We start from the raw sequence: 27,484 nt of genomic DNA on the forward strand, positions 1-27,484 counted from the left end.
CCCTCTCTCCTCCATCCTGGAAAGGAAGAGATCATCAGAGGCAAAAAAAACTTCAAGGAGGTGCCTGGCTAGGGTGGAGAGGGCTGTGGCCTGGGAGAGTCCCAGGGGCCAGATAGAGGCCAAGAGGGCTGCCTTGGGCCCCTGGGACTGAGGGTCCCCACCCCTGAGCTCGTGCAGAGTGTGTTCTACTAGCTGGGGAAAATGAGAGACAGAATCAACTGCGGTGATCCTTACAAATAACCTTATGTAGGAAATCCAGCCATTTCTTAACTAGTTGTTTCTAAACCACCAGATTCAAAACTGAGCGACATCACATCACTACAGTGGTACCTCAGGTTACATACGCTTCAGGTTACAGACTCCGCTAACCCAGAAATAGTACCTCAGGTTAAGAACTTTGCTTCAGGATGAGAACAGAAATCGTGCTCTGGCGGCGCGGCGGCAGCAGGAGGCCCCATTAGCTAAAGTGGTGCTTCTGGTTAAGAACAGTTTCAGGTTAAGTACAGACCTCCGGAACGAATTACGGTAAGTACTTAACCCGAGGTACCACTGCACTTGTAAACTTAATTTTGGAGCTCTGGCTTCCCTGAAAGTTCCTCCTCAGACCTTGAAGTTTAGCTCACACCCCCAGAGACAAGGAGTAGGTGAATTATGGTTACTCTGTAGTGAGCAAATGATGTATCTGGCCACAGACAAAAGTTCAAAGAGTGTTAGGATTACAGGAAGTCAGAAAGACCTCAAGCTTGAATGTGCCCTTGCTTAGACAATTATCTAACTGCAGGGGTGGTGGGTCATCTGTAGCTGCTCTGCACTCCAGCAATTGTTCAGAAGAAATCAGGGGATGGTGTGATAATTTCTGCAAGCTTAAGCTTAGACAAATATTTCTCTATAATCAACAACTAGGCTCAGGAAGCTTCAGTACTGTAAGTTACATATAACAACTAATGATTGTATTGAAGAGTTAATTTTCTTGATCAAAACAGGAAGGTGGAATGTAATGAAGTCTCTTTCTTCCCTTTGGTACCAGATTTAGCACTTAAGCTGTTGCTTATTCAGTTACGTTCCACTTCTGCACAAGCTTGTGCTGCTGGGAGAAGTTTCTTCTTCAATCCAGGAAGCTTTCATCTGAGTTTGTTTGCAAAATCTTTCAGAAGACCTTTCAGATCATTCAGCTTCAAATTAAAAACAAACAAACAAAAAGCATCTCATGAGAGGGTAACAAGCGCATGGAATTATAAGGCGATGGCAATCATTGTTACAATTCAAGCGCAGGATTTGTCTCCTGACTAGTAGAAGAGACTGCGTAGAACTGTCTGTAAGCTCAGCCTTAAACTAACCCAACTAAGTAGCAGATTCCAGTAACTCAGCTAATACTTCCTAGTTTGCAGGCATACACCATAAAATAACTTTGCTGGTCATGCAATCTGAGTGCACCAAAATGAAGCTTACATTTTTGCAGTTGTCCTCTGAATTCAAGTGAGGAATGACACTGTCCTGTCTTGCTCCTATTTCTTTAGTGGAAGACAGATGGCAAGACCTGCCGTTGCTTCCCACAACTGCCACCCCCCCACAGATGCATCACTTTTTAAGAGCAGGGCCACCATAAGAGCTTAAAATCTACTCCTCATGTTGGATTATTATTGTTGTTGTTGTTGTTGTTTCCCAAATTTCTTAATCACCCTTCACCTGAGGATTGCAGGTCAGTTTACAATAATTAATAACAATAACACTTGTTACAGTGGTGCCTCGCAAGACGAAAAGAATTCTCTTCGTCTAGCGGTTTTTTCGTCTTGCGAAGCAAGCCCATTGACGGATTAGCAGATTAGCGCTATTAGCGGCTTTTAGCGGCTTATCTGCTGATCAGATCAGCTGATAAGCGGCTTAGCGGCTTAGAAAAAAGGGGGGGAGGGAAAAAAACGAGCAGGAACTCGCAAGACATTGTCGTTTTACGAAGCAAGCCCATAGGAGATTCGTTTTGCGAAGCACCTCCAAAACAGAAAACCCTTTCGTCTAGCGGGTTTTCCGTCTTGCGAGGCATTCGTCTTGCGGGGCACCACTGTATTTAGACAGCACATATAAACTGTTCAAATTGCTTCACTTATATTACCTTATTAATCCTTACAACAAGCATACTATGGTAGGTGTTCATTCAACAAAGGAATATGGTTGACACAACCCTTTGTTGTGACACCAACAGCAGGGCTGTGAGTGCTGAAGGCCGCTCCCTGAAAGGCCCACCCTGCCCTAGTCCAGTGACTGCATTTAAATGATTTTAAATAGTTTTAATTTGCAGTGCTTTACATTTTGGTTTATCGTTTGGTTTTTGCTCTGTTGGGGGAGGGATTAATGTTTAGTAGGGGCTAGGGGTTCATTTAATTTTTAATATAACTGAATTGTTGTTGTTTTTTAAATTAGTTTCTATTGTTTTATAAAGTTTGTATTTGATTCTTAAGTGGAGAGGGTCAAGGCTGCCGGGGAGTGGACCCCAGCCAACAGAATGACTGGGGCAGGTTCCACAGTGGGCGGGATGCACTAGGACACCCGATCTCAGTGATCACGTGTAGGAGGAGGAGTTATGCTGAGACCAGACCACGTCATTACCGAGGAGGCAGGTTTAGTCGTTGTTTGAAGACTATTCCTGCCTCTGGGTATGGTCTTGACTGGAAGGATACTGGAATCACCAAGGGAGACCCACATGACCTGAAGGTGCTGCTGTGCAATGCCAGGTCAATGATTCACAAGACGGCTGTCTTCCACAACTTGATCGGGGATGGGGGACTTGACCTGGCATGTGCGACAGAGACTTGGTTGGATGAAGCAGATGGGTCTGTTCTTGCCGCTGCTTGTCCACCAGGTTTCTCTTATGCACAGCAACCCAGGTCATGTGGGCAGGGAGGGAGGGTGGGGGTTGCAGTGATTTTTAGGAGAACAACACCAAACCTCTGGTTATGTGAAACATTCAATAAACACACAAGACGTAACCAGCTGTACGTTTGAAAAAATAATATATATTATTCATTGTATTGAATTGTTGATTTCAACAGAAGTAGCTCATAAAGTTCAACAAATAAAGTAGAAGACCCAGTGGATCAGTTCATTCTCTAGTCAGTTTATGAATAAGGTCCATATATGTGAAAATGTCTATTCCACTAAATCCATATGCACCAATATATCTTTAAATGACTTAGTGTGTCGTTTGGCGAAAAGGGGGATATTCTCACACCCAGGGATGTCCTTAAGAATATGCCAATTGCGTCTAATAATTTTCTCAATTTCAAAAGTCATATGGTTGTATTCTAGGGAAGCATAAATACGTGAAGATCTAGTCTTTACATGTGAACCAGATGTAAGAAGGGTTGATCTCTTTCTTAATTGTGTTTTTTGAATGGCAGATGTTATTACAGAGTTCGCATAACCTTCTTGTATTAAGGATGTAGAAAGCAAATTAGAATGGACTTTAAAGTCTTTTGGGTCCGATGAATTGCGTTTTAGTATTAGAAACCGACCTAAGGGAAGGTTATCACGGAGATGTTTGGGATGATTAGATCTATAATGTAACAAGGAATTTCTATCTGTGCTTTTCTTATAAGGACGTACTTTAATTCTTGACTCATCCACAAAAATTTCTAAATCATTTGTAAATACCTAATTCATTTGAGATCTTCATGGGTTTATACTGGAAGGCTGCATATTACTGCCATTACTGTTATTATTTTTATTACCATATTTACTGAAATGTAATGTGCACCTTTTTTGGCCAAATTACATTGGGGAAATTAGGGTGTGCATTAGATTTCATACCGCATTTACATTCGCCAGCAAATACTTTTTTGGTTTCAAGGTTCTGAAAATTGAGGTGTGCATTAGATTCAATGGTGCATTAGATTTGCATAAATACAGCAGTTTTCAACAGCAAATAAACAAAACAATAAGTTTTACCCATACTACTATTATTATTAATAATAATAATAATGTACCTTCATATCCAGTTGTCTAAATCGTTGGGCCATTCTGTGAAAGGAAACATAACCATCAGGAATGAAGCTTTGATTTATGGATGTCTTAACTAGAGACACAAATCTAGCCAGGGGTGCCAACCTCAATAAAACATTTGTGGGGTGGGGACACAATCATAATCCCCGCATAATCAATCACACGACGTGGTGCATGCACACCATTTGACTAGCAAGGCCCATCAACTGGGGAGCAGCCCCCTCAAATATTTTCCTGGGGCCCAAAGGCCCCAAAGCCCTAGGAGTTGTCTCCTATGGATGTAGCCATGCAACCTATAATGTAATCCTTAAAGGTAAAGGGACCCCTGACCATTAGGTCCAGTCTTGACCGACTCTGGGGTTGCAACGCTCATCTTGCTTTATTGGCCGAGGAAGCAGGCGTACAGCTTCCGGGTCATGTGGCCAGCATGACTAAGCCACTTCTGGCGAACCAGAGCAGCGCACGGAAACGCCGTTTACCTTCCCACCAGAGCGGTACCTATTTATCTACTTGCACTTTGACGTGCTTTCGAACTGCTAGGTGGGCAGGAGCTGGGACCGAGAAACGGGAGCTCACCCCGTCGCAGGGATTCGAACCGCCAACCTTATGATCGGCAAGCCCTGGGCTCAGTGGTTTAGACCACAGCGCCATCCGCGTCCCTAATGTAATCCTTAGGAGAGTCCTTACTCCCTCTCTGCACGCCAAGGATGCTTCTTTTCAGATGTTGCCACAAAATACATGTGCACATTATCTAAAAAACAAAGTACCCGTGCTTCTTGTTTTACCTATTTGTAAATTTAATCAGTTAATAGCCTTGTACAATTAATTGATTAAAATTTCTTTAATCAGGTTGAAGTCCTACATTATACATAAATGAGATAGAGTTTAAAATAAAAACTAAAGCTACTCATTTCAAATTTAGTTTTGTTTCGTTCTAGTGCTGTTACTTAAAATATACTTTCATCATTGCGCTGGTGGCTTTGGGGTTAATTACCTATGCTATTTTTAAAATGTTGGACACAGTTAACATCTATAGCCATATTTTGGAATCTTTACAAGTTGGCTTGTATTATTAGCACCAGAACTCTTCTAACTGTTCATTCTTAAATGGAAAGCCAATATATATATGAATCAATTGAAGAAGTCTTTAAGAACATGAAGCACTGCAAGGTCTCCAGTATGGGTTTCAGAATAAAATATAGGCTCTGAAGTTTGATTAGATGGGAAAGACAAAGAAAGCAAGAAAACATACTCTTCTGATGAGTCATTAGCCTTGATATTGATTTTTACTAGATAATTTTCTTTCATGACAGCTTCCCATGCCAGCGTTTCATTATCTTCATTTTTTGAACCTTCAAGATATAAAATCCACACAAAATTGGAACATGGGCATATTTATTGACAAAGCAGACAAAGAGCTCTTGAATGCAGCTAAAACAGCAACCTCAGTTTGTTTCAGAAGATCTGATGCTATTACAGCTCAATTCAGAAGACAGACAAGAAAAAAGCCCTATTGAGTTCAGCTAAGTGTGTCTTAGCTTAACCCAGTACTGTGGTACCTTGGCTCTCAAATTCAATCCGTTCCAGAAGTCCGTTCCAAAACCAAAGCATTCCAAAACCAAGGTACACTTTCCCATAGAAAGTATTGCAACCCCTAAAACAGCAATTTAACATGAATTTTACTATCTAACGATACCATTGATCCATAAAATGAAAGCAATAATCTATGTACTGGACTATAAAATAAATAAGACAGTATTGTAGATGATTAAAAATAAAAATTAATTATTTTTCTTACCTGCACTGATGATAGTCATTGTATGGATGGGGGGCTTTTATCCATTTCCGCAGTCACACAATCAATCTATCAGTAGCTGAACTGGGTTCCACACAGTCACAAAAACAAATGAACTGAAAAAGCCTCAAAAAGAAAAACGCAAAATAAATAGCAAAAAACAAATGTGCCAAACTTAATCGGTTCCGGAAGCCTGTTTGACTTCCGAAATGTTCTCAGCTTCTGATTGGGCATGTGCCCTGGAAACAATAGCTGACAGCGGAATCAGACATTCAGTTTCTGAAATACGTTTGAAAACCGGAACACTTACTTCTGGGTTTTTGGCATTTGGGAACCAATGTGTTTGAGTACCAAGGCGTTTGAGAACCAAGGTACCACTGTATTGGAAACCATTTTCTCTTTAGCTAGTTTTCTCTTTAGCACCCCATACTTCGTTCCAATGAAGGGCCATTTTTACATGGGGACCCTTTCAGATGTAGTAACTCTCAAAATGAAAGTGCAACATTGGACAAACAATTGTCTGAGAAGCGTTCATACACTTCTGTGACTCCTACCCTTCCTCCCATAAATAGTTACTGTGCAAAATACTGCATTACTTACAACAAATTGATGGCTGTTTACATTCATTTTTACAGCAGCATTTTAAAAGTTTCCTCATCACCATGTAGATATAGGCAAAGATGACAAAAGGAAATGGTATAGTTAAGCGGCTGCAGTACTCTTGAATCAGAAAGTAGCGCTGGAACTTCCATACTTGGTCATTGTTCTCTTGAACCGATCCAACAGTATAACTAATGGATAGATTAACACAGGGGGTTATTAGTTCCATATCTACGTTTGCTCCTTATCTAATATGTCAACATCAGCACATACTTCACTTTTCAGTAAGGGTTGGTGATAATGGATCAATTACAGGGACTATGAAAGCCTCAAGATTTCCAAGCTGGAGGGGAGTTCACACTAGTGTTATGAGTTTGCAGGGGGCAGAGTCTCCTAAAAGTCCTAGGAACCAGATCCCCACCCCAACCCCACCCCAAAAATTGTAAGGTAAAGGTAAAGGGACCCCTGACCATTAGGTCCAGTCGCAGACGACTCTGGGGTTGCAGCACTCATCTTGCTTTATTGGCCAAGGGAGCCGGCGTACAGCTTCCGGGTCATTTCTTAAAGACATAGCCTCCGCTGTGTCTTGACTTCCCAAAGGAAACAACGCTTGGTGAGCGAATACCTGGCGTCCCCTGGGATCTCGCTACAGCTCCGTAGCAAGTGGTGGCACATATTTTTATTTCCTAGTTTATATACTGTAACCACTGGTTAAAATTCTATCATTAATACAGTAATTACTACATTGTTCTTTCAGTTAAAAAATACAAAAGCCACATGTGGCTTTTTCCATTGCTATTTTCACTTTTTAACACTTTTTGTACTTATTGTTTATCTACCGTACCTTATTCTAATCATGTTGATTTTTCTTCAAGTATGAATGCATTTTCTCATTTGGGCACATCTAGTGGCAGCTAGACTGGTGACTGGGAGTGGCCACTGAGACCACATGACACTGGTCCTGAAAGATTGGCTCCCAGTACGTTTCTGAGCACAATTCAAAGTGTTGGTGCTGACCTTTAAAGCCCTAAACAGCCTCAGCCCAGTAGACCTGAAGGAGCGTCTCCACCACCATCGTTCTGTCCGGACACTGAGGTCCAGCGCTGAACCGCAATGGCGGTTCCCTCATTGCAAGAAGCGAACTTACAGAGAACCAGCAGAGAGCCTTTTCGGTAGTGGTGCCTGCCCTGTGGAGCACCCTCCTACCAGATGTCAAGGAAATAAATATCTGACTTTTAGAAGACATCTGAAGGCAGCCCTGTTTAGGGAAGCTTTTAATATTTGATGAATTATTGATTTTTAATATTTTGCTGGAAGCCACCCAGAGTGGCCGGGGAAACCCAGCCAAATAGGCGGGTTATAAGTTATGTTTTTTTTATATTTTTATTATTATTATTATTATTATTATTATTATTATTATTATTATTAGTGTCTCAGTATATTGACAGTAGAAAGGGCAGAGTTAGGGAAACAGTGGCAAGCAGAGGAGCAGCTGTGTAAAAGTCTTGCTTTGAACTAGTGTATCTCAATTTCATCAAGATCGGAGCCGTCCCACTTACTGTGAAATCCTACACATGTTTATTAAGAAGTAAGTCCTGCTGTCTTCAAGGGAGCGTATGACCAGGAGTGTGTGCATAAGACTGCAGCATAAGAATCCATTTCTATTCAAAATCACATTGCATTGACAAAGAATAACTTTGCAGAAAACAGTGAAGTAATTTGACAGTTTGTGATGGTAATGTTATTTCACCAAAAAATGGCTATTGGTTGCTGACGTGCTGCTGATACCACATCACTAATTAAAATGCATTGGCAATTACAACCTTACTTGTGGAGATTAAAATCATATGTTGGATTGAAATTAATCCTATTCTAAACAGTTTAACCATTGAAAGAGAACTAAAAATAGATGACTGGTGTGATCCAGTCCGCTGCATTTCCGAAACAATTTGTAGGCAGCTAGAACTCATGTTAAAGGTAAAGGGACCCCTGACCATTAGGTCCAGTTGTGGCCGACTCAGGGGTTGCGGCGCTCATCTCGCTTTACTGGCCGAGGAAACCAGTGTACAGCTTCCAGGTCATGTTGCCAGCATGACTAAGCCGCTTCTGGCGAACCAGAGCAGTGCACGGAAACGCCATTTACCTTCCCGCTGGAGCGGTACCTATTTATCTACTTGCACTTTGACGTGCTTTCGAACTGCTAGGTTGGCAGGAGCTGGGACTGAATAATGGGAGCTCACCCCGTCGCGGGGATTCGAACCGCCGACCTTCTGATCAGCAAGTCCTAGGCTCTGTGGTTTAGACCACAGCGCCACCCGCGTCCCAGAACTCATGTTAAGAAGAGTGAAAAACCATCAGCCACACCCTGTGGCGTTACACCCAGCACATCAGTCTACATACCCAAACATGGCTATTAATAAGTTAACCAGGAGAATATTGGTGGACAGCATGTAGATGCACACTAGTGGAATGGTGATCCACTCTGGGAATCGGGGAACATTGTTGGAATCCACTTCTACACACAGAGGCTTCGATTCATTCCCAGTGACAGTACACTGATCACTCTCCAATGTGGTACCTATCATGAAAGGAACAGAAAAGACTCCTGAAATTCCAAAGCTCTTGTTAAGATTATGACACCAAACTCATGACATGTGTTGTCAGCACATTCTTTAGTGCTACCGGCACCTTTGTCTCTGCTGGATTTTGCTGAGCTAATCTAGTTGCCTAATAGGAGTGCATAAAGCTAGAATCCTATACAGATAACTTTGTGAAAATTGTACATTGTAGAGATTACTGTGCAGAAGTGAATACCTGCTGAGCAAAGATGTGCCCAGAAAACAGAATCCCCATGTGGCTGGCTGCACAATTTAGTTCTAAACTGCATCCCATTGTAACATACTCACAATACAACTCTGAATGAGATTTTATTCAGCATGCAGACTTTTGCCACTCCAGTCTTCCTTCTGGCCCTACAAGGAAAGTGACTGGCATAGTCCCAGCATGGATTGTGCAGGTGGTGTGGGCCGATTCAATTTGGATGGAATGACCTGAACTGAACATAAGTCCACTTTACAAGACCACCTGAGAGCTCTAGTGCCCTAGTCATCTGTGAACACCAGACTGATTTCAGTAAGCCTTTGTGATACTGAAAGAGCTACCTGAATTCTAGCAGCACATGTTTCCCACTAAAACAGAGGGGGGGTGATGAGCTTTGGGCTCCTTAAGGACTGTGCTCCTATCTCCTTATTACGCTGACCCATTGTTCATTGGGATTCATTGTTCATTGGGATTGTATCTTAAGATGGATACCGTCAATATCTGTAGGATAGTGGCCAAACATTACAAGGTAAGGCTCATAGACAACAGATCGAAATATCCATTCCCAGCGGTGTTCATTCTTCCGCAGGATCCCTTGTCTGGCTACACCAAAAGCCACCATCCACACCGCAAAGAGGAACAGGAAGAAAAAGACATCAATCAGCTGTGAAAGGGAACATTTAAAACACAAGTCAGGATGATTCTGTTAAGTCATTCCACGCATAAGGCTAAGGGGGGAAAGATTAAAAAAACAAAATTCAGGCAACTGTCTCTTGCTTCTCACCGTGCATTTATGAGAAAATCTCGCTTGGCTGCTTTGCAGAGGTCATGCACTCCTTGTTGTTTATTTTGAAATCATGTTGTTTATTTGAAATCGGAGCAATGTGCATGCTTCCAAGGCAGGGATGCAGAAGCTGTGGCCTTCCAGATATTGGGCCACAGTCCCTGGCCAATGGGCCACGATGGCTAGAGATGATGGGAATTGGAGTCCAACAACACCTGGAAGGCACCAGACTCCACACACACACCCCACCAGCTCTGCCCTAGAGGATACAGCCAGGACAGATGCTCCTGTAGCCAGCTAAGTCCAGCACATAATTGCCCAAGTAAGCACTCTATTCACTTGAGTGGAAATGAGTGGAAATGAGTGCTCATGAGAGCTTGCAGTGGCTAATTAGATTAGGTGGGGTTTTTATTTTGTTTTTAATCACAATATATACTTTCACTAGATCACAGAAGTAGCTCCTCCAAAGAGGAGAAGTCCCCATAGCAGATGAAAACTAGCATGTGGAATAACAAATGGGAAATGATTCAACATCTGCAGTGGCTCCTAACCCCTAATGTAGTTTACACAACAGTGTAGCGTGATGTGCCTGCATCTGGGGCACGCATACCGGGGGCAGGGTGTGGAGGGTGAAGGGAGCCTGCCATGCCAGCCCAGCCCTCACCACCAATGCCACTGGAGCAACCCCTCTCCTGCACCAGAGCCAAGTGGGGGCGCTCAGCTGGCTGACACAGCCCCCCCCCAACACCGGCAGAGAAGAGTGGCCGTGCTGCAGTCACCCTTGTCCACCTCCCTCCATCTGCGCATGCTCACCATCCAGGGAGTGCACTGAGCAAGGAGCAGTGATCTCTGGCCGGGTGGCCATTCAGCAATGGGGCTGGGGATACAGCAGTGAGGCCAGGCTGGGCTCCGGAGCCCAGAGACCCCTGGCAGCAGGCAGGGAAGGACAGGGAGCCAAGGACAGGACCCAGCAGGACGCGCCTGGGCGGGACAGGAATCATGGCAAAAGCCAGCGCCCACTCAAAATTGTGTGCCCAGGGCCCTGGACCTCCTGAGTGCTACACCCCCGAGTGTACATGTCTTCCTGGCTTGGGAAGGAGTTGTGCTCAGCACCGATGCCTGTTCTGCTACATATAGTAATGTGAGAATGACGTTTCAGCCCAAAACACTTGTGTAAGTGCTGCCAAACCATAAGACACATTTCTTTCCTTGTTCAATGAAGGTATAAGATCAATGATGGCAAGATTTTGCAAAAAGTATCTGCAGATGTGTCACATGCACACAGACCCACCTCACATGACAAGAAACCAATTGCCGGCTGGGATGGGGTTTGGTGATGTTATGTATTGAAGTTATCACCATAACTGTCAACTTTCAGATTTGAAAATAAGGAATCAGCAGCCTCACCTGTCCCAGGGACAGTCTACGGGATATCTAACAATCTGGGATAGCAGCGGGAAGCAGCGGGAAATGGCGCTGGAATAAGGGAATTTCCCGCAAAAAAAGGGAAGGTTGACAGCTATGGTTATCACCCTGGCCACCAGGGGTATCATGTACTATATATAGTTTTCACTCAGGTCCACGTCAGTTAGTTTAGGCGGGAAACCCTGGGTTGTTGTTGTTACAATGTTGACAGTCGGGTGCCTATAAAAGCAGGCTGGCTGAGCTGTTTGCTGTTCAGTTCAGTTCCAGCTTACTATAAAGAACCACTTGGAGAAATCTCTGTGTCGTCTGCTTTGTCAACCCACTACTTAATAGGTGACACAACCTCCAGCTCTCTGTAGCACAGCAATTGGCTGTAGAGCAGCAAAGTATTGCTGGCCTCAGATCTGAGCCCTATAAGGGATGTTCTGTCTTGTAATTCAGGGCTGTTGCTGAAGATTTGTCACAGAGGTTTGACTGACAGGCACTGCAGAGTTCCTGCACTAACGTCCCTTGCAGAGGATTAATCATGAATCAATCTATCAGCACACAGATGACAGAATGGAAACGGTAGGCCCAAACCAGACAGTCGTTCTCTGGTTAAACTTTTATTTACACAGAGAGACCTCTGGGAGATTCAGGCTTGAGTCACACAACAATTACATTTCATATTGAATCAATCCATAGTCCTTACCATTCTCTGAAGCATAATGATCTTGGGTCCTAGATTCCTGCTTACAGTGAAAATATGGATGAGTCTTAGAGTGAAAATAATGTAATCCAGGCAAAAAATTACTCTGCCGGAATACCAGGATGCCTCATTTGAAGAATGGAGCCTGTGCAAAGAAACAGATATACAAAAATTCCAGTTTTCAGTGTTCCCACTTAATAATATCAACTTGGGCACAATTCGTTTTCTCTCAGATCAGATGTTATGACAGGGTGACACCTTCCCACCCCATTTCCCCTAAATACCTCAGCTTCACCCCAGGAAGCATCACCTTATCTCATTATCATCACCACAACACGTTTGTCTAGTGCAGCCTCTCTCCATCTTGTATCCCAGCTGTTGGGCTATAATTCCCATCATCCCTGACCACTGGTCTAGTAGCTTTGCAGAAAACAAAACCAGGTGCAGTAATGGCCGGACCTGTTACAACTCACCTGAACACAATTCCTATTATGAAGTAAAAAATCCCAAGGGTGTCCATAACATTCCACAAGTCAGAAAAGTACTTACTACCGTTCATATACCACTAAAGAGGAAAAAGAAGACAAAAGTCACCAAACAAAGGTAGGAGTTCAGAATCCCACAGAGCAGAGTAAGCTGTTAGAAGTGGTTGGACTCCAATCGTCAGAGATTATGGGAGTCACAGCCCGGAGGGCACCATGTTGGCTACTCCTGCCATAATCTAACAATGCCACAAACCAACCTTATTTACAATGCATAGCCTTACTATCTAAATTAACATTGCTCATTGAGAAATCGTGACTCAAGAAGCTAATAGAAGAAGAGCGAGTGCAGTGCTGGACTAAGAGCTGGGAGGCCAGGCAGGGCTCCCATCTCCACTCAGCCCTGAAGCTCCCTGGGCCAGTCACTGCCTCTCTGCCTTACCTACCACACAGGGTTGTTGTGAGGATAATATGGAGAGGTCCTTGGAAGAAAGGTGGGATATAAAAGCATAAATAAACAACATACCCTGCTGCCTAATCCTATCCCTGCTTATGCAGAAGTAAATCCCATTTTGTTCAGCAGGACTTTCTCCCAAGTAAGTGTGCAAAGCAAACTAGCTAATAATATCTTATAGCTGCAACATTTTTAGTATAATTAAGTCTGTAGTCTGCTGGCAGTAGGAGTACAATATGGGTATGTCTTTAAGTTAACATCTTACATTAAAAACCTGACAGTACCAAACTATCGAAGGCTTTTCACCAAAGCCAGACTAAACGTCTTTCCTTCTGCAGTGTTGAGAGGAGTTCCCTACCAGGACAGACTTTGCTCGTGTGCTCAAGACATCGATTCCATAAAACATATTTTGTTGCACTGTGCAAAATACGAGCAAGCCAGGGCTGAACTGATACTACCCTTGCTGGTACCTTTCCTGGGAAAATCAGAGGCTCACTATGTCAGGTTCCTACTGGAAGACCGGGCAAATGCTAGAACATTAGCAGTGGCAAAGTTTTTATCGGTGGTTGCAAGAACAAATGATCCCTATATTCTAAACAAAATGCTTGTTTAACTTGGAGGTAGGCTGTATGAATTGTGTACTGCTTTGTAATGATTTGTTGGGTCTCTGGACCGTAATAAAGGTTGATGGTGATGATTAGTATAATTAAAACAATTAAATACAAACAAAAGGACAATACATAAGATGTCAAACAGTAAGGACATTGATTAAGATTCTTCTCTGGACTCCTCAACTAAGCACAGATTTCCCCTGTATATCATACTGTTTTTATGTACCGTCTTTAATACAATCTCATTGTAACCCCCTTTAAAAAATAATAATGACCATGCCTTGAAGAAGACCATCACGGATCCGACTGCACTAGAATGTGCCAGATCCCTTGTGTCAGATCCACCAGCTCAACGGTGTTCCTTCTTTTTAGAAATACTCCTGGCAGCTTTCATTCATCTCATTTGCTTCTTTCCTATCTAACATTGTCAAATGTTTTCCTATGAATACTGATTTGCATAGCCTTTTCGTGAGTTCGTTTCCCCACCTTGTGACCCATGAGCCTAGTATGACTTTGTGGATGGCAACTGGGAGTATCAGCTGGAACGCAAGGCAACGAGATTGCCAAGCAGACCCATGACAGGCTGTGTGCAAATATTTATGCAACCCAGAGATGTTGCAGGGATCTGGGAATATACAGCTGCAAAATTACACACAGAATCTGTACTTATGCAAAAATACACATCAGATGGATGTGTGGCTGCTGTAGACACACATCTAAGCTCAGGAATGCTATCATATATTAGGAGCTGAAATGTAAATGTTTCTTAAACTGTGCAAAAACACCCCAGTATAAATATACCTAGTCCTAGCTCAAGTTTTATTATGAAACAGTGACATCTATTGGCATATAGAAACATTTATAACTTGTTTTGCTCTCAGTACCCCAAAGATGCTTCTAGCACACTCTTAATGCATTAGGAAAAGACTGAGTTCGGCTTTTTATAGCTGTCTTACTTCAAATATTCAGTCTTAGCAGTTCCCTTCTCATCTGCAAATCATTAATTTTCTCCATTAACATCAAAATCTAGGTGGGTGAATTATTTGTTAAGTGAGAGAAATAGTGCAGCCTATACCATAGACTGTATCTAAGGCTCTGGGAGCTGGCATATTTGGCCAAATGAACAAATATATTGAGAGTGAGAGAAGGGAGACAGTAATTTGCTTATATTGAAAAATAGAGCTAATTTGTCATGTATTGGCACAATAAGAAATAGAGAAAAATGCATACAGCCATATATCGTATTTTTCCATCTATAACACGCCCCCAAATTTTGGATATTTTTTAGGGGGGGGGACCTAGTCTTATACACAGGAAAATATGGTACATTACTAAGAACAATCTAAGTACCCTGGGAAGGAATATATTGCATTTAGATATGATTTGTTAATATATATATACAATGAACCACTATTCTTCCTTTTAGATATTGTTAATATGGAACAACTGATTGGTTTAAAATTGGGAAAGGAGTACGGCAAGGCTGTATATTGTCTCCCTGCTTATTTAACTTATATGCAGAATTCATCATGCGAAAGGCTGGGCTGGATGAATCCCAAACCGGAAATAAGATTGCCGGAAGAAATATCAACAACCTCAGATATGCAGATGACACAACCTTGATGGCAGAAAGTGAGTAGAAATTAAAGAACCTCTTAATGAGGGTGAAAGAGGAGAGCACAAAATATGGTCTGGAACTCAACATCAAAAACACTAAGATCATGGCCACTGGTCCCATCACCTCCTGGCAAATAGAAGGGGAAGAAATGGAGGCAGTGAGAGATTTTACTTTCTTGGGCTCCACGATCACTGCAGATGGTGACAGCAGCCACGACATTAAAAGATGCCTGCTTCTTGGGAGAAAAGCGATGACAAACCTAGACAGCATCTTAAAAAGCAGAGATATCACCTTGCCGACAAAGGTCTGTATAGTTAAAGCTATGGTTTTCCCAGCTGTGATGTATGGAAGTGAGAGCTGGACCATAAAGAAGGCTGATCGCCGAAGAATTGATGCTTTTGAATTATGGTGCTGGAGGAGACTCTTGAGAGTCCCATGGACAGCAAGAAGATCAAACCTATCCATTCTGAAGGAATTCAGCCCTGAGTGCTCACTGGAAGGATAGATCCTGAAGCTGAGGCTCCAAAACTTTGGCCACCTCATGAGAAGAGAAGACTCCCTGGAAAAGACCCTGATGTTGGGAAAGATGGAGGGCACAAGGAGAAGGGGATGACAGAGGACGAGATGGTTGGACAGTGTTCTCAAAGCTACCAACATGAGCCTGACCAAACTGTGGGAGGCAGTGGAAGACTGGAGTGCCTGGCGTGCTCTGTTCCATGGGGTCACGAAGAGTCAGACACGACTAAATGATTAAACAACAACAAATATGCAGTTGATTTTTCATCCTTTGTGCATTGTCAGTCTCTCCGTCCCCACCCACCTTGATGTATGCCACATTCCCAGTGCCGGATTTACATATAAGCTAAACAAGCTATAGCTTAGGGCCCGACTCTCTTGCCCCCCCCCCAAAGAAAAAACCTGGATGTACATTTCCAAAATATAAGATAAAAAACAAACAAAATAAAACCTACATACAGCAGCAGCGTTTTGTGTTGTGTAGACTCCTATGATGTAATGTAGACTCCTATGATGTAATGGGCCCCGCCTGCTAGCCTGCTCCCTAAAATATCACTGGTTTGCTCATTTCTATATATAGGGTGCCTACATTCTGCATGTGCAAAGGGCTTTAGATACCTATTAGGTCCATAAATTACAATATAGCATATATTCAACACAAAAAACAGCAACAATTTGTTGTTGACAAAGGACAGCTGGGCATATAAAGGGTCCCATTACCTTCAGTAGCTTAGGGCCTCATCAAACCTAAATCTGGCCCTGCACAATCCAGTGGTCCCTCTCAGGGGCTGGGACTAGGTGTTACAATGGATTGTCTGAAAATTGAAAACTCATTTGGCCATGCAATGGAGCAATCAGACAACCATTTCTCCAATACAATTAGAGCCATTTCTGGTTCTGTTTTGGCCAGGCATAGGCAAACTCTGGCCCTCCAGATGTTTCGGACTACAATTCCTATCATCCCTAGCTAACAGGACCAGTGGTCAGGGATGATGGGAATTGTAGTCCTAAACATCTGGAAGGCCTGAGTTTGCCTATGCCTGGTTTTAGCCCATAAGCTCGTTAGTAAAATAAGTAAAATCATGCTTTATTTTTTTTAAAAAGAAAAGAAAATCCAATATACTGAACCTATATTGTTCTGACTGATCAACATATATTTGAAATGAAAATGCTGTCAAAAGTTCAAGCTTTGAACCATGGCAGGAATAGGATGCCAATAAACCAAGAATCCTTCAAGCCACACTACCTAGTATTTCCATAGAAACAGCTGTATTACAAGACTGCTCAAACGCAACATGGATGCTTTGCTTAGTGAGCTCCAGCCTGCTTGTCTCCTCTGTTTTACAAAACTAGATATGTGGAAGTAAGAGGATGCTCTGAAGTTACTCCTTCCATGCCTGTCTGCTCCACAGACTCAGGAATTAATTCTGTGACAGTGTGTTCACCATTTCAGATATTTCTTTTAATCTAGATCTCGAGGACAAACCTTGTGACATGACAAAGTCATGGGGTCAAAGGAAGGGGCCATATTGTAGAATTCATATTCCTTGTCTGTTCAGATTTTTTCCAGTCTCAGAATAGTGTAACACAGAGCCTACACAGATATAACAGACCTTTACCAGGATAAATGATTTGCTGCCTTAAAGCAGTCCATGGGACTACATGCTCACTTTCCTTCCCTTGCACACATCAGTTCCCCCTGCCCTTACAGGCTGGCTTTAACTTTAGTTAAGCATTTTATGGACACTGATCTTCCCCATGGTTAACACTAAGTGGAACTAGCTCTGAACAAGGATCTGAATCCAGCCACAAATTCTGTATAGCCTCATGGACTGGGGTACAATGGAAGCAGTGGCAAATTGCAACCTCAGCAGAGATACTATAAATTAATCCATGAACTCAGGTTAAGTAATAATGGCCTGGATATAATTCCAAATGCTCTAGTGGGACCTTCATGGAAAATCAAGAAAACGTTAGATTTCAACTCCACTGGAGCCCCATTCAAGTGCACTGATTCTGTGTTAAATCAACCTGCAAGAGGGGAAAGTGATGAAAGGTGTACTCAGCATCAACCTCCACAAACTGGAGTGACAATATTTGAAGCATGGGGAGGCAATACAGTGGTGCCCCGCAAGACGAATGCCTCGCAAGACGGAAAACCCACTAGACGAAAGGGTTTTCCGTTTTTCAATGCGCTTCGCAAGACGAATTTCCCTATGGGCTTGCTTCGCAAGACGAAAACGTCTTGCGAGTCTTGCGATTTTTTTCATTCCCCCCCTTTTTCTAAGCCGCTAAGCCGCTAATAGCCTTTTAGCCGCTAAACCGCTAATAGCGCTAATCCGCTAATAGGGTTGCTTCGCAAGACAAAAAACCGCTAGACGAAGAGACGGATTATTTTCGTCTTGCGAGGCACCACTGTACATGCAGTGAAGGATCCCCCACTGCAAAACTTCTCCCTTCAGCTCATGGGTAGCAGTGACAGAGGACACTAGCATGTTCATCCTCTCTCTCCTGATACATGTGTTGATTAAACTCGGAAGCAGAAGACCTGAATAGGGGTGGAGCCTCTTCTTTTTCCTGCAACTGGAATAATCTCCTGGAAATAAAAACTCCTGTTGATTTCCAAGAACTCCCTACTTGTCTCACTTCATCACAAAGCAGGATGAAGACCAGCACGTAGAGGATCAGTTCCAGCATAGTGGGTTCCTTCTGGAAGTCCATGAGCAGGACATAGGCAAAGAGCAAGAGGAAGGCGATGTAGAAGATGACAGTCCAAGAAAAGACAACAAAGGGTGAAGTGAAGAACCAGGCATAATACCAGAACATCTTTTTGCTCCTCTCGGTTGGCTTTTTCCTGTGAAAGAGAAAGGAACAGCTTAGAACAGGATAACCAAGCGGAAAACGAGCCTGCTGCTGAGTGGAGGCACACAGTAACAACAATGGGATACTATCAGTGCTCCCCCCCCCCCCCCAGAAAAATTGGTGCTGGTACTCACCTTGAAGTTGTTACAGCAAGTGTCACACTTTTTAACAACAAAAAGAGGTGCCAATACTGCATACCCTTGAGTACCCCTTAAAAAAGCACTGGATACTATCAAACAAGACCAATCTAGGAAATGCAATAACACTACCAAGTTATTCTGACTCCTGTCTATCCAATGGATGGCTAGGCAGCGGCACAGCCACTTGCTACATCATTCTGACATTAACAGCGATTACATTTTTATTTATGTAAGTATCTTTAGGGTGCCTTTTAGGGTACAACTGTCCCAGGAATTACAATCACCCCTTTGCATATGTGGAGATTTCTCTGCAGTGGAAGCAAACCCGAAGCCTGTGTACTTACTACAAAACATGGCAGCAATTGTATTTTTGGAGAGGAAACCCATTATAGCTTTATTAACTAAAAGTAATTTACCTGAAAGAGATGAAACCACAGCCTATTAAAGGGAAAAGGAAAAGGCACAAGATAATCTTCCAGTTCTTGGTGTCTCTAGAGATCTCCCCATACCATTGTTTCGAAAGAAAATTCTGAAAGACAGAAATATAATAATAATAATAATAATAATAATAATAATAATAATAATAATAATAATATTTATACCCCACCCATCTAGGATGACTTCTTTTGTTAGGTGACTTCCAAAAAAATATAAAACATCAGTCATTAAAAGCTTCCCTAAACAGGGCTGCCCTCAGATGTATTTTCAAGGTCAGAAAGTTGTTTATTCTCTTGATATCTGGTGGGAGGGCATTCCACAGAGCAGGTGCCACTACCAAGAAGGCCCTCTGCCTGATTCCCTGTAACTTTGCTTCTCACAGTGGGAATGGAGACGCTCCTTCAGAGATACTGGGCTGAGGCCGTTTGGGGCTTTAAAGGTCAGCACCAACACTTAGAATTGCGCCCAGAAACGTACTGGGAGCCAATGTAGGTCTTTCAGTGTTATGTGGTCTCAGTGGCCACTCCCAGTCACCAGTCTAGCTGCCTCATTTTGGATTAGTTGTAGTTTCTGGGTCACCTTCAAAGGCAGCCCCACATAGAGAGCATTGCAGTAGTCCAAGCAGGAGATAACCAGAGCATGCACCACTCTGGCGAGACAGTCCACGGGCAGGTAGGGTCTCAGCCTGCATACCAGATGGAGGACACAGAATTGACCTGTGCCTCCATGGATAGCTTTGTGTCCAAAATGACTCCCAGGCTGCGCACCTGGTTCTTCAGGGGCACAGTTACCCCATTCAGGAACAGGGAGCCCCCCACCCGCCCCCTGTCCCCCAAAAACAGAACTTCTGTCTTGTAAGGATTCAGCCTCAATCTGTTTGCCGCCATCCATCCTCCAACCACCTCCAGACACTCACACAGGACATTTAAAAGAGAGGTATTTAAAAGAGATGCAGAGTTGGGTATCATCAGCATACAGGAAATAATAATTCATCAGGAGATAGCATCATATAAGACATTACAGCCTACTTGCTCAGAAGTAAGTGCCACAGAATTCAATAGGTCTTACTCCCATGTAAATGGGCATATAAATGCTGGCTTAACTATTTCTGTTTCACTGAATAAAACTGACCATCGATTATCTGTTTGCATCTTGGCGATTATACCTGGACTCCTGGCTGGGCAATGAATTGTTGGTCCTTTGCTTCCACAGCAAGTTCCAGACAATTGCTTCCACCCCAGGCTTCACAGGAATAGATAAGAAGCTGTTCAGCCAGATCTTCATCACTGCTGTAACATTCTGTGAACAACTCTAAAAAGTATAAATGGACAGAGAATCAGAAGCATCACCGGTCTTTTGAGCTCTTCCTGAAGGACTTATGCATATACAATTAGAAAAAGACTACGGAAATTATTTCAATACATGATGGCAACGGTAAGATTTTTTAATGCACATAAATGGGAAGATTCATCATTACCTACCATGGAGGAATGGTTGTTAAAATTATTGGACTTGGCTGAGATGGGCTAAGTTGATGTGCTTAATCGGAGAAAAATCCTTGTCAATATTTACTAAAATTTGCAATGCATTGCTTGGAGTTCAAAGCTAAATCTGAAAGTTTACCGTATTTTTCGCTCTATAAGACACACCAGACCACAAGAGGCACCTAGTTTTTGGAGGAAGAAAACAAGAAATAAAATATTCTGAATCTCAGAAGCCAGAACAGCAAGCGGGATCGCTACACAGTGAAAGCAGCAATCCCTCTTGCTGTTCTGGCTTCTGGGATAGATGCGCAGCCTGCATTCGCTCCATAAGACGCACACACATTTTCCCTTACTTTTTAGGAGGGAAAAAAGTGAGTCTTATAGAGCAAAAAAATACAGTAACTTTGCTGATTTGCTGCTTTCCCATTACAATTTTTGTAGCAAATATTTGCATTAGCTCCACTCTTGAGTTTGAGCCTTTTAGATCGAAACCTACCAACAGCTCTTGTCTCATATTCATTTGCCAGCTCCTCTGATTCCCCAGCAGCATTGATATCATTCTTCACCTTAGCCAGGCTTTTCAGGAGCTTGCTGGCCCCTAATGCTGCCAGAGTGCAGCCTCTAGTCTGCAAAGAGAAAGAATTGCCAGGTTACAAAACAGCATTACTTATGAGTTACTGTAACTGTGACACAATTCCAGTAACATCAGTTCATATCCCAAAACAGCAAGGCAACTGCATAATTTAATAGTACTCTGTTCCCTGAAGCTGTATCTGAGAAACCATGTGGGTGCTGCAATTCTGTTTCATCTTACAATTCTCAAATTTGGAGAGGAGTGTCAAACATCTTGCTGCTGAAACTGGAAGCTAAAACCTTAAGGCCATCTGCCTTAAAGTAGGGTGCTGGAGTTGGCTGAACAATCTTTCCTGACTGATCAATCTACTCCAACCCCTGCCACTCATGCAACTGGGGCCCCCCCAAACAGTATACAAATCAAGATGGCTAACCGGACACAACAAACCACCGCCCCACACACACATACATACAAACCATACTGCAACCAACCGAATGCAATCAGCCAAGCCCTATACCATCCAATCTCTTACAATGGCAATAAAAACAATTAACTATATAAATAAAGGACCTAACAATAGAGTGAAAATATCATTATCCCGCCAACCCTCTCGCTCCCTCTTTTCCACCAGTGTCTATAACAATAGCATCTTACTGAATGCAAACAAACTCTAAAGGTCAAGGTAAAGGGACCCCTGACCATTAGGTCCAGTCGTGACCGACTCTGGGGTTGCGGCGCTCATCTCGCTTTATTGGCCGAGGGAGCCGGCGTACAGCTTCCGGGTCATGTGGCCAGCATGACTAAGCTGCTTCTGGCAAACCAGAGCAGCTCACGGAAACACCGTTTACCTTCCCGCCGGAGCGGTACTTATTTACGTGCTTTTGAACTGCTAAGCTGGCAGGAGCTGGGACCAAGCAACGAGAGCTCACCCCGTCGCAGGGATTCGAACCGCCAACCTTCTGATCGGCAAGTCCTAGGCTCTGTGGTTTAACCCACAGCGCCACCTGCGTCCCTACAAACTCTATCTGATGCTTATTTCCCCTAAATTGGTTTTTGATTTTTATTGCTATTCTTGTTTTTATACTGTATTTTATGCTGCTTTTATAATTAAGTGTTTTAAATTTGTTGTTAGCCGCCATGAACCCGGTTTTTGAACCAGGAAGGGCGGGGTATAAATAAATAAATTATTATTATTATTATTATTATTATTATTATTATTATTATTATTCTGAATGCAAACAAACTCTATGAAAAATGACTCTAGGAATTGAAAGGTGCTATACATACTTTTTCTTGCTTATTTGTTTCAAATCACAAAAACTTTAATAAAAACTAATTAAAAACAAACAAACCTCTGTCAAAAGCCTCACAGGTCTTTTCTTACAAACCTCCAAGAATTGAGGCTCCACTATTTCCCTACACAATTTTTTTTCTGAGCTGACTTTAGAACGTGTTCCCGAGGTTTCACCCTAAGTCACCTACCTGAAGTTTACATCCACCATTTTTCATCGTATCCTCACACCCAATTACTGTTTCCCTCTTCTTTCTCATCTCCCTTTGGATGTTTAAAAGTGAGCAGGCTTCATCTTATATTATATTAAATTATTCAAGTGCAAAATGCCACCACTTTCCAATCACAGTTCTCATGTATTTCAAAAGCAGGGAAACTGCCATTTCCACCCACAGGGAGGCGTCAATATTAATTAAGGAGTACATATTTTCTAACTGAACAAGCTCTAGGTCAAACTCACATGTAAGCATAATGGACAAAAGTCATGCTGGAAGTGTAGCATACCTGTTCCCAGATCACTTTGGAGAGCTCCTTTTTGTTTTGAAGGACTGCCCAAATAAACAGAACCTGCAAGGGGTGTCTTGAGATAAGGGAGGCATCCTGAAAGCATATAAAAACAAGAATAAAGCTAAAGTTGCTGAAAAAGGAAACTTTGGTATTGACTCTTTTCTGAATCCCTTTGGGTGGTATTCAATTGTTACTCAGAGTAGATCTATTTAATCTGAGTAAAACTTAGCTGAATACCACCCTTTTGTTGTACCTGGTTCTAAGTGTTAACAGATGTACTCTGCTATATGCGCGTCTGAGTTACATACCAGCAGCTGTATCTCAATGTCCTCCTTGCTGCTCTTCTCCTCTTTTTTGGCACCTTTTCTGAAATCCTCCACCATTTTCCACACAAATGTAAGGAGGGCATCGTTGTAGGAGTTCTTAGCAATCTGTAGATTCTTAAACACCAGACTGCTGAAGTTGTTGGTATACAGATCAGTTAGAACATCATTCGTAAGAAACTTCATCAGATTTAAGCCATTTTCCAGAAAGAGACGGACAAATTTTGGCCTGTCCTTTATCAGGGCTGTGAACATGACGTCCTGGAGGTCTGCAGACTAGCAAGGAACAAAAGACAGCAAAATGTTGACCCAGTTTGAAAGCAGAAGTCTTTCTCTAGCCCCTTGGGCTTCTCTTCTGATACACAAATTGTGATTAATTTCTTATGGCAGCCTTAATATTCTCAACAGAATAAAATATTCCTCCTGAGACAATAGGCTGTAGCTTCATATTGTCCACACACACTGAAGATAATTTCCGTATGGAGCTTCAGAAAATTATCTCCATTTAAAGCTTGGAGAAGTTTACAGAGCAGCCTCTCATGTTAGTGTGCATCTAGGAGTAATTGATAGGACCTTGTGTTCCATCCTATTTTGGGGGGGAAACCAATGGGCACATTGATTGACTGCAACTGCACAACACGGATTGCCTTGCCTTTCCAGGTTTTCCTGCCATTAAACAGATGGACTCCTGGCACCAGCCTTTCCATCCAAGAGTGTCAGCCTTGTCCCTGCCTGCCTGGTGGCTTTTTCAAGGCGAAAGCAACATAAGCTGCTCTACGTACCTCCCAGCGTCGATCATTAGTAAAGATCTCTTCACTCGCCAGCTCCAGCTGGTTCCATTCCAAAAGCAGTTTGAGTTGCCCATTCCAGTTATCTTTATCTTGTTCATTTGTGCTGAAAGCTACAAGTGCAGAGAGATGTTGGTGGTTGATTAATATTAAAAACAACTCTCTGGTTTGTTTCCGGTTCTCATTTGAGTCTTGGGGTGGGATGAGGAAATGCTGAGGGGTGGAGATGACATCCCCCCCCCCCACCTTAACAGCTCTCTCAAGACCGCCCATTAACCAAAAGGAAGATCTCTTTGTCTATGAATGTGCTTTATTCTGAAAAGAAACAGAAATACTGTTGCCATGTAAAAAAAGGAGAGAATTCTGCTCAAATATTGCAGTTCTCATGGTGCAGAATCCGGCCCTGCACCCAAAACTGTGGTAATCATATTTTAAAATATAATAATCAGCATGTTTTCATGGTTGTATGATGGATCAGAAAGTATTTGTGAATAGTCACTGTACATATTTTTATGTTTATATTAGTATTTTTTTTACATTTCATTTTCTTCAGTCCTCGCTATTTACTTTCCCCACACCCTCTATTTCCAGGGGTTGACAACGTGCGGCCCATGGGCGAAATTCAGTCCACCAAGTCCGTTTTACCGGCCCACGAGCCACTCGCAAACTGAGCCGCCCGCTCAGCAAGTTCCCCGCACACGGCGCTAAACCAGCACAGCACGGCATGGGGACTCGCCGAGTGGCGCCAGAAATGGCGTCTGCACACACAAAGATACCAGAAATCATGTCTGCGCATGTCCAGACACCGAAAATCGCTTCTGTGCAGGAGCGATTCCAGCGTCTGGGCATGCGCAGAAGCAATTTCCGGCACTGCGGACATGCGCAGGCGCGATTTCCAGCATTGCGCCGTTCCAGTCTGGCCCACGGATGATCTCCGTGGGAGTGATCCGGCCCATGGCCAGTAAACCTTGCCAACCCCTGCTCAGTAAACATTCCCCCATCTGATAAAGTGAACTCTAGTTCATTCATTAGAGTTTAAGATACAGCTCATAACTGTTAATGTTTTATTATAAATTGTTCATATATCCAAATCAAATAAATATGAAACATTAAAAAAAGAATTAAGGCATTATAAAATGGTTGATTTTGCTGCAACAGGCTTACATGGCTGTACTTCTGAAAATTCATACAAGAAGCATCATGCACGTATTCTCACAATTATCAGCATTCATTTGATAGCAGAACAAAGAAACAAAATAGCTCCTTTAACGGCTGCAAATTCCAAGACAGCACCAAGGCTCCTTTAGATGTTTGAAGTTGTACTCTGAGTTTCCATTCCAGTTTGCTTCAAAACATAGAAAACTATGGAGAAGTTCAAATCTATAAACCACCTACTACTTTTGATCCATTACAGTGTCTGATCACACTCACTTGTATTTTCTATGATATTCATGATTGTTTCAGTTCAATGGAAATGGAAGCTTTTACTGAACACCACCAACAATTGCCCAATGCACATTTAAATCTTCCAAATTCCAGTGCGGATCTGAAAATCCTGATGGTTCCATACCAGGGAAAGAGAAATTGCCACTCAGTGCTATTCTAGCAAACTCTTTTTCAAAAGGGAAAATGGGGATATTGCTCAAATTTGTGTACAATTCACGACTGATGGGTTGCAAAGTAAATTGTTTTTAAGGTAATGACAAAGTAGAAACTATTAATAACGCAATATGTGTTTTTAAAAAATAAATTTGGTTGTTTAATGAATTGGTTAATTAATCAATTTTATGAACTTGCACCCCAAACATTCTAGATGGCTTCCAAAATTTATTAAAAATGCAATGTAAGCAACTGAATAATATTAAGAGACAAAACCAGCAACAGCATACCTTTATAAAGAGCAAATGAAATTGCATTGCTCACAATTTCATCTCCTGCTTCTTCTATTTTGATCACAGTTAACAGATGAGGATTTTCAAGTACTTCTTTAATCTGCACAAGGAAAGTCATGGTTTACTCTATCCTGAGGATCTTCATAATCAACTTACTCTCCTTTGACTACAGAATATCCTGTCAAGTTTAACTAGAACTTATTACACAACAGGTATGCTCTCTTACTATCCACTGTTGGAGAGAAGTGGAGCAGGAAGGAATCATTCTGCTAGTCTTCATAACAATTTTAATATTGTATATTTTTCTGTGTCTAATGGACAAACAACTCACAACAGCAGTTCTGTGGCTTGAAATGGCACTACAGAAAAATATAGGAAGGATTGGGTCAATGGACATATTGGCAAGTTTACCCACATGTGGTCAGGATTATATACATACATACATACATAATTAAATAAATATTATATACTGCTGCAGAGATAGAGGAGAGAGACTAGAGGTGGACAGTGTCCTGATAAAGATGGAGTCACAAAGATCCAGCTTTGCTGTGTGGAAAGAGAAAGAACTGAGAAGAGGAAAAACCTGGAACTTCCGAAGTGGGGAAGCTTGAACCATAGTGTTATGGCGCAACAACTGAGTAGCATGTGATGGAATGCCATGATTATGTAAAATCTTCTTTCTGACGCATCCGACAATGCTAGTATTTCCAGGAATAGGTCAACATTCAAAGTGGGAACCAACTACTGTTACAAGAGGTTAAGGTAAAAAATTTTGCCTGAATTCTAGCAAATATCCATGAAGGAGCAAAATGTAACAACGCTTTTAAAAATCTATGGAAACAAAACGGTGAGCACAAAACGTAAGAGAGCTTCATTAGCAGTCCTGAGAAGCCATTTCTGTCTTCTAAGATTATTATAGGTAACAGGTAATGGACCAAAAAAGAAACACTGGACCATTAACTGAGAAAGCCATTTCCTCCTGCCCCCCCCCCCAAAGAACTAAATTACTTCTTCACTAGGGCTTAGTGCCATTCTAAAAAATTAAAAAATAAGATTTTCCATGCACTCAGTTTTTCCTGGTGCTTGAAACAGAACAAAAATCCAGAGATGGATGTAACCTCTGGAGAGGTTTCCTGCACACCATCCATTGAAAGGACCACTCCTGCTCCACCTCCTAGTTAGAGAACTAGAATGGTGCCGTGGGGTAATTTTAGGTTAGGAACATTTCTGTGGCCACCTCAACTGACACCAAAACCTTCTTGTTTCAACAGACTTTTGGGAATTGACTGTTTTTAATGAAAGGGCTGGTACCATACTGTTTTTATTTTAATTGTTTGTATGTCTTAAACAGATTTTATATATGTATATAGTTTTAATTCTATTACTGTTTAATTGTTTT

The 27,484-nt window shown here is 42.3% G+C and overlaps 1 protein-coding gene across 9 annotated transcripts in view; it reads right to left on the minus strand.

Moving 5' to 3' along the window:
• Positions 1–914: 914 nt before the first annotated feature.
• Positions 915–27,484, minus strand: part of TRPM8 (transient receptor potential cation channel subfamily M member 8) — a 74,065-nt gene continuing 47,495 nt past the window's right edge. For 3 of the 9 annotated variants that reach the window (XM_083472518.1, XM_083472517.1, XM_083472516.1), the window contains 14 exons: positions 26,083–26,185; positions 24,188–24,306; positions 23,391–23,681; positions 23,080–23,175; positions 21,207–21,336; positions 20,392–20,537; positions 19,205–19,317; positions 18,424–18,640; positions 12,579–12,670; positions 12,109–12,250; positions 9,701–9,872; positions 8,789–8,966; positions 6,389–6,579; positions 5,039–5,345 (listed from right to left, as the gene is read on the minus strand). In XM_083472518.1, coding sequence (XP_083328644.1) covers positions 5,125–5,345; positions 6,389–6,579; positions 8,789–8,966; positions 9,701–9,872; positions 12,109–12,250; positions 12,579–12,670; positions 18,424–18,640; positions 19,205–19,317; positions 20,392–20,537; positions 21,207–21,336; positions 23,080–23,175; positions 23,391–23,681; positions 24,188–24,306; positions 26,083–26,185 — 2,211 coding nt within the window. In that variant the 3' untranslated portion in view covers positions 5,039–5,124. Of the gene's footprint in view, positions 1,173–3,977; positions 4,012–5,038; positions 5,346–5,791; positions 5,915–6,388; positions 6,580–8,788; positions 8,967–9,700; positions 9,873–12,108; positions 12,251–12,578; positions 13,512–13,578; positions 13,731–18,423; positions 18,641–19,204; positions 19,318–20,391; positions 20,538–21,206; positions 21,337–23,079; positions 23,176–23,390; positions 23,682–24,187; positions 24,307–26,082; positions 26,186–27,484 lie in introns of those variants that run through there. The other 6 variants (XM_083472520.1, XM_083472519.1, XR_014518653.1 and 3 more) reach the window with 6 other exon arrangements.

Source organism: Podarcis liolepis, assembly GCF_965112155.1.
Source record: "Podarcis liolepis genome assembly, chromosome: 1".
In the NCBI taxonomy this organism is placed as follows: domain Eukaryota; kingdom Metazoa; phylum Chordata; class Lepidosauria; order Squamata; family Lacertidae; genus Podarcis; species Podarcis liolepis.